Raw genomic sequence first — 6,000 nt, 5'->3', positions numbered from 1 at the left:
AGACAGAGAGAGCCAGCGAGCACGCACAAACGGGGGAGGGCAGAGAGACAGGCGACAGAGAATCCCTAGCAGGCTTGGAGCTGTCATCACAGAGCCAGATGTGGGGCTTGAATTCACAAACCATGAGATCGTTGACCCGAGCGGATGTCGAGTCCACGCTTAACCAACTGAGCCACCCAGGCGCCCCAATGAAGCTCTTTTTAAAAGCTCGAGGGTGAGTATGTGCCAAACCTAATCTTGGACGTCTACAGGGAGAGAGCACACGGCTAGGATCGGTACCACTCCTGGAAGAAGTCAGCTGGAGAAAAAGCGGCTGCCGGAGCAAGACTGCGGCTACTCTGAAACCATTCAGTCCGCTGACGCTTGAAATCGAAACGAAATGTGCACAGTTGCTTTGAATCAGCCCTCCCGGTGGAATCTTCCCGCCATTTCAAGGGGCCATTTCCAGTGTCCGGATTCTCCACCGGGGGCAGCAACCAGAGGCACGCACAGAGGCTGAGGCTGAGAACTTGGAATTTTTAAATCGGAAACGTTATTTTTATTTTTAATTGAAGGAGACAGAGTTGACCTACTGAACCCTTACAGCGTTCAAGAAAGATCAAAATAAAAGTAGCTTTGTGGGGGGGAAGATTATGAAAATGCTGGCTTGCCTTTGCAGTACGGAGGGCGGAGGAGCTGGGGAAAATTTCTGTTCCATGAATGGTGCAACACTTGAGAAAGTTCCTTGACTTTTCCCACCTGTGGCTTCGCGGGGCGCGCTGCCAGGCTGGAGCTCGGGCGGCCCGGCGCAGGCAGCCCGCACGGGGGCGCTGTGGCCACGGGCTGAGCCCCGGGGGACCGAGGAGCCTCCGGGCGGCTGCCCTGTGTCCCCGGGCTGCAGGTGGCGGGGAAGCGGCGGAGCGGGCAGGGCGGCCGCGGGGGAGCGCTCGGGATGGGGCGTAGACGCGGGCAGGGCCCGGAGGAGCCCTGAGCCGCGGGCCGGGTGGCGCCGCGCTCTGAGGGCAGGCGCGATGGCAGGGTCGTGGGGCGCCCCGGGCGGGACCCTTAAGGGCAACGGCAGCGCGCTGCTCAACGCCTCGCAGCGGGCGCCCGGCGGCGGGGAGGGGGCGCGGCCGCGACCCTCCTGGCTGGCCTGCACGCTCGCCTTCACCCTCATCTTCACCATCGTGGTGGACGTCCTGGGCAACCTCCTGGTCATCCTGTCCGTGTATCGGAACAAGAAGCTGAGAAACGCAGGTAGGGGCTCCGCGGGGTGGGGGGGGGGGGGGTCGCCCCCCAACCTTCACCCGACGGCCGCCTCCCCTCCTTCCTGGCCTCTTTGCGGAACGCAGCCCCCGGCCCCAGCTGTCCATTAGCTTTTTCTAAAAAAGTGCGTTTTTCTTACAAACTGGGGGCTTAATTTTTCCCAAAGGGACAGAAGCCTGTCACTTTACTTTTCCTTTAACCTGCATGTGTAAGTTTTCTCTTTTCTCTCTCTCTCCCCTCCTCTCCAAGAAAACAGGGAGTCCGAAGTCCTCAAGGGGGTAGAAAACTCAACCAGAGTCAGATCCTCTTAATTTTAGGGGAAACCCCCACCATACGGTTTTCAGTTTCTGAGGTTTTACTGGATTGAGAGATTGCAGAAAGTTCCTCAAGAAGTGCTTGACAATCAGATCAATGAGCTTACCAATTGTTCCTCCCAACTTTGTTACAATAGGAGAAAATATAGAAGCTGGTGAAATGATAGTGCCATTATTTTGGTTTTGTTGTCAGGAGTAGTTTTCAGTTTTGGGCACGCAATTTACAAAGACTCATGAAGGCTCCTAAATGAGGTTATTACTCCTCCAAGTTAGAATGTAAACTTGTTGCCATTTTAAAAGAAATTGTTACAGAAAAGAATATATTTACATATAATCTACCACCTAAAGCTAATTTTGTGTTTGAGTTTAATTTGCTTTATCGTCCAAGCAATGAACTGAAATTGGTTTATCTTGGGTGGGAGACCAGGACAGGGGGTGTTCAGATCTTTAAGTGATGAGGTACTTAGCTCTTTAGATGGAGGCTGACTTTCTGGAGGTGGGGGTGGGGAGGGGAAAGAACCTTGCACTTACATGTTTGTCAAAAAGCAGTATTTTTTGTTCTAATAAGGTAGTAGGTCACACTCTAATTTTCTTTAGCTGCCCTCCGGGAGGGCCCCCTTTGTCTCTATAATGCTTGCGACAGGGAATGGTTTAAGCTCAGTCAGGGTAAGCATCCGACCCTTGATCTCAGCTCAGGTCATGATCTCCTGGTTTGTGAGTTCGAGCCCCACGTGGGGCTCTTTGCTGGCAGCACAGAACCTGCTTCAGATCCTCTGTCCCTCTTGCTTTCTACCTCCCACCCCCCGCCCTGCTCACATTCTCTGAAAAAAAAAAATCTTTTTTAGAAAAAGAATTAACTTGATTATCACCTGCTAACACAAAGTGAATTTGAGTTAGTCCACTGAATAACCTCATTTCACATACGATTGGGCTTAAACTAGAGGAATTCTGCCTTCAAGAAGAGGCTCTTGGAAGAAAACATAGGCAGGAAGCTCCTTGGCATCGGTCTTGGTGATGATTTTTTGAATCTGACACCAAAAGGAGGAGGAACAAAAGCACAAATAAAGAGCTGGGATTACATCAGACTAAAAAGCTTCTGCACAGGAAAGGAAACTATCAACAAAATGAAAAGGCAACCTGCTGACTGGGAGAGACTATTGGCAATCCATGTTAGATAAGGGGCTAATACTTAAAATATTATATACGATATATATATAATTATATACGATACATATAATATATATGGAATATATATACAGAATGTATAATACGATATATATAATATATACGGAAATCATACACCTCAGCAGCAAAAAAGTAATCTGATTTAAAAACAGGCACAAGGTCTGAATAGACAGTTTTTTCAAAGATGACATCCAGATGGTCAACAAACACGCGAAAGGATGCTCAGCGTAACCCATCAGGGAAATGCAAATCAAAACCATAATGAGGTATCGCTCCACCCCCATCAGATGGCTATTATCAAAAAGAAGGAATAACAAGGGCTGGTGAGGATGTGGAGGAAAGGGAACCCTGTGCACTGTTGTAAATTGTTAGGATGCAAATCGGGGCAGCCACTGTGGAACAGTATCGAGGTTCCTCAAAAAATTAAAAATAGGGGCACCTGGGTGGCTCAGTTGCCTCAGCGTTCCACTTCAGCTCAGGTCAAGATCTCACAGTTCATGCGTTTGAGCCCCACCTCTGCCTGGTAGTGCAGAGCCTGCTTGGGATTCTCGCTCTCTCCTCTCTCTCTGCCCCTCCCCCACTCACACTTCCTCTCACTCTCAAAATAAATAAAGAAACCTTAAAAAATTAAACATAGAACCAGATGATCCAGCAGTTCCGTGCCAAGCAAAAACAAAAATGCTAACTCAAAAAGATATCTGCACCCCCATGTTCGCTGGGGGATTATTTGCAATAGCCGAGATATGGAAACAACTTTTGTGTCCATCAACAATGAATGGAGAAAGATGTACTATATATATACATACATATATGAACACATATATATACATACACACATATGCATACATATGTACAGAAGTTACACACACACACGGATGAAATCTTGCCATTTGTGACAACATGGATAGACCTTCAGTGCATTATGCTACCTGAAATAAGTCAGAGAAAAGACCAGTACCATAAGAGAGACCAGTCTCTCTTAAATGTGAAATCTAAAAACACAAATAAGGGCACCTGGGTGGCTCAGTTGGTTAAGTGTCCAGCTTCGGCTCAGGTCACGATCTCACAGCTCATGGGTTCGAGCCCCGCATGGAGCTCTGTGCTGACAGCTCAGAGCTTGGAGCCTGCTTCAGATTCTGTGTCTCCTTCTCTCTCTGCCTCTCCTCTGCTCACACACTGTCACGTTCTCTCTCAAAAATAAACATTAAAAATTTTTTAAAAGGGCTTATTAGAAAAAATCTTAAAAAAAAAAAATTGCCTGTCATCCCCAGGAGCAAAGCAGTGGGGGAAGCCTGCTTTCTCATCGTGGCTGATTTCTTGCCAGTCTCCACTGTTCCCTCTATTTCTGGGATCTGGGGGTGCTGGCTCTGCTTATAATAGGTTAATCTGCTTCGCAGCCTCCTCATTGTGTTAGTGATTGCTTTAATTTCTTGGATTAGGATTTGATAACTGGACTTTTGCTCTGACCCCGTTCAATGCATTCCTGTCTCCTTGCAAAAACAGACACAAAAGAGGCTCCTTCCCTCCCAGCAATAAAAGCAGTTTTCTGTGGGCCAGACACAGTTCTGAAAGCCACGTAAACCGAATCCTTGGGGAAGCGCTGTAGTAGGGTGCTACCCTTAGCCTCGTCACAGGGGAGGAACTGAGGGCACAGATTGGTCGTGTGCACTCTAGGCACACGGTGGAGCAGGGTATCGAACCCACAGAGCTTGTCCCCAGAGCTCATTCTGCCTTGCTGATAGCAACTATTATATCATTGGGAAGTTTGGGTCTTGCAAGAACTTCCATTTAAAAAAAACATTCACATGCCTGAAACAATTCAGCTTCTTCTGTTTTGTGAAAAATAGTTGTACAAAGGGTGCCTTCCACACGACTTTGTATTTTGTATTCAATAGCAAGTTTTCAATACGGCCGCCCAGGGCACACTACATTTCTGTGGCTAGCCGGGAGACCCGTTGTGAGCTTTCATTTGCAAAGCTTTAGACCTGTCATATTTTTATAATTGGGATTTTGTTTCTTCACTTGTACCACTGCTGCAATTCAAACCATTTGAGGCTTTCTAGAATGGTTGATAATTTTGAAACAGAGAGAGAGAGAGAGAGAGCTGATTCCAGCGAGTTATAGGATGCTTATCAAGAGTTCTCATGATTGTTCGATCCTTCCATTTCAGTTAAATTATTGTGTTGGTATTAATGAGATAAGACTCAAAGAAGAGAACAGAAGAAATGAGGTAAGGAAATAAGAAAACTAAGGCATCTGCAGCTTTGACGTTTCCTTTGGAAATCTGGTATAATGGCGGGCTTAATTTACGCCCCTCCCTCGCCTAAGAGGGTATGTTGACAGGTGACTTCCCCGAGAAGAAATGTAAAATGTTTCACAGCCGTATCTCAGGGGCACGGGTCAGTCGGAGCAGACACAGGCTCCAAAAGCCCACCAGGCTCTTAGCTGCTGGGGTGCAGCTCTCTCCTGTCCAAACTGTGAGACTAGAATTGGTACCACCGCGTTCCATCTTCTGAGTCAATTTCACAGCCTAGTAATGGGAAGAGTCCTGCCCTGGGACGCTAGGATTAATATCGTTGCTCTCTACTTTGTGATCTGAGACATCAGGTAAGTTATCCAAGCCTCACTGTCCCCATTTGTCAACTACAGAAGGCCTCTCACGTCTTAGCCTCACACAATTGTTGCAGTTACCTAGTGAGACCACGCGTATGGGAAAGGACACATTGCATGTGGAAAATGATGCGTACTTTGAAAAGGACGAAGTAGGTAATGTTATGTGTTCTTTTTTTCTAGGTATAGCTAACAAGGGTGTATTAAAAACTGTTAAGTGTTTTTTGTTAAAAATTGCTAAAAACCATGCACTCTAAACTTACAATTTGTATACTTTCCTCCATGTATATTATGCTTAAAAAAAACTTTTACTAAAAAAAAATAAAGCAAAAGTCTAGTATCTTGCCTATTGAAAATTCAGTGATCTGGCAATGTAACCTATCTAGAATAGAGCCAGTAAATGGAAAGAAGCAAATACCAGACACCCCCTGATTGCTGATTTGTTCTTAGAATTTTTTCCTAAGTCTATTTATTTTGAGACGGGGGGGGGGGGGGCAGAGAGTGAAGGAGAGAGAGAATCCCAAGCAGGCCCCATGCCATGAGCCCAGAGCCTGATGCAGGGCTTGAACTCACAAACCATGAGATCACGATCTGAGCTGAAATTAAGAGTCAGACATTTGACTGACTGAGCCACCCAGGCGCCCCT

General features: G+C 46.9%; 1 protein-coding gene across 1 annotated transcript in view; it reads left to right on the top strand.

Moving 5' to 3' along the window:
• Positions 1-969: 969 nt before the first annotated feature.
• Positions 970-6,000, top strand: part of MTNR1A (melatonin receptor 1A) — a 39,340-nt gene continuing 34,309 nt past the window's right edge. The window contains exon 1 of the mRNA XM_047855610.1: positions 970-1,236. Within this exon, the coding sequence (XP_047711566.1) occupies positions 1,011-1,236 (226 nt within the window). The 5' untranslated portion in view covers positions 970-1,010. The remainder of the gene's footprint in view (positions 1,237-6,000) is intronic.

The sequence above is a fragment of the Prionailurus viverrinus genome, chromosome B1 (genome assembly GCF_022837055.1).
Source record: "Prionailurus viverrinus isolate Anna chromosome B1, UM_Priviv_1.0, whole genome shotgun sequence".
Classification (NCBI taxonomy): domain Eukaryota; kingdom Metazoa; phylum Chordata; class Mammalia; order Carnivora; family Felidae; genus Prionailurus; species Prionailurus viverrinus.
This window is presented reverse-complemented; position numbering and strand designations above follow the sequence as displayed.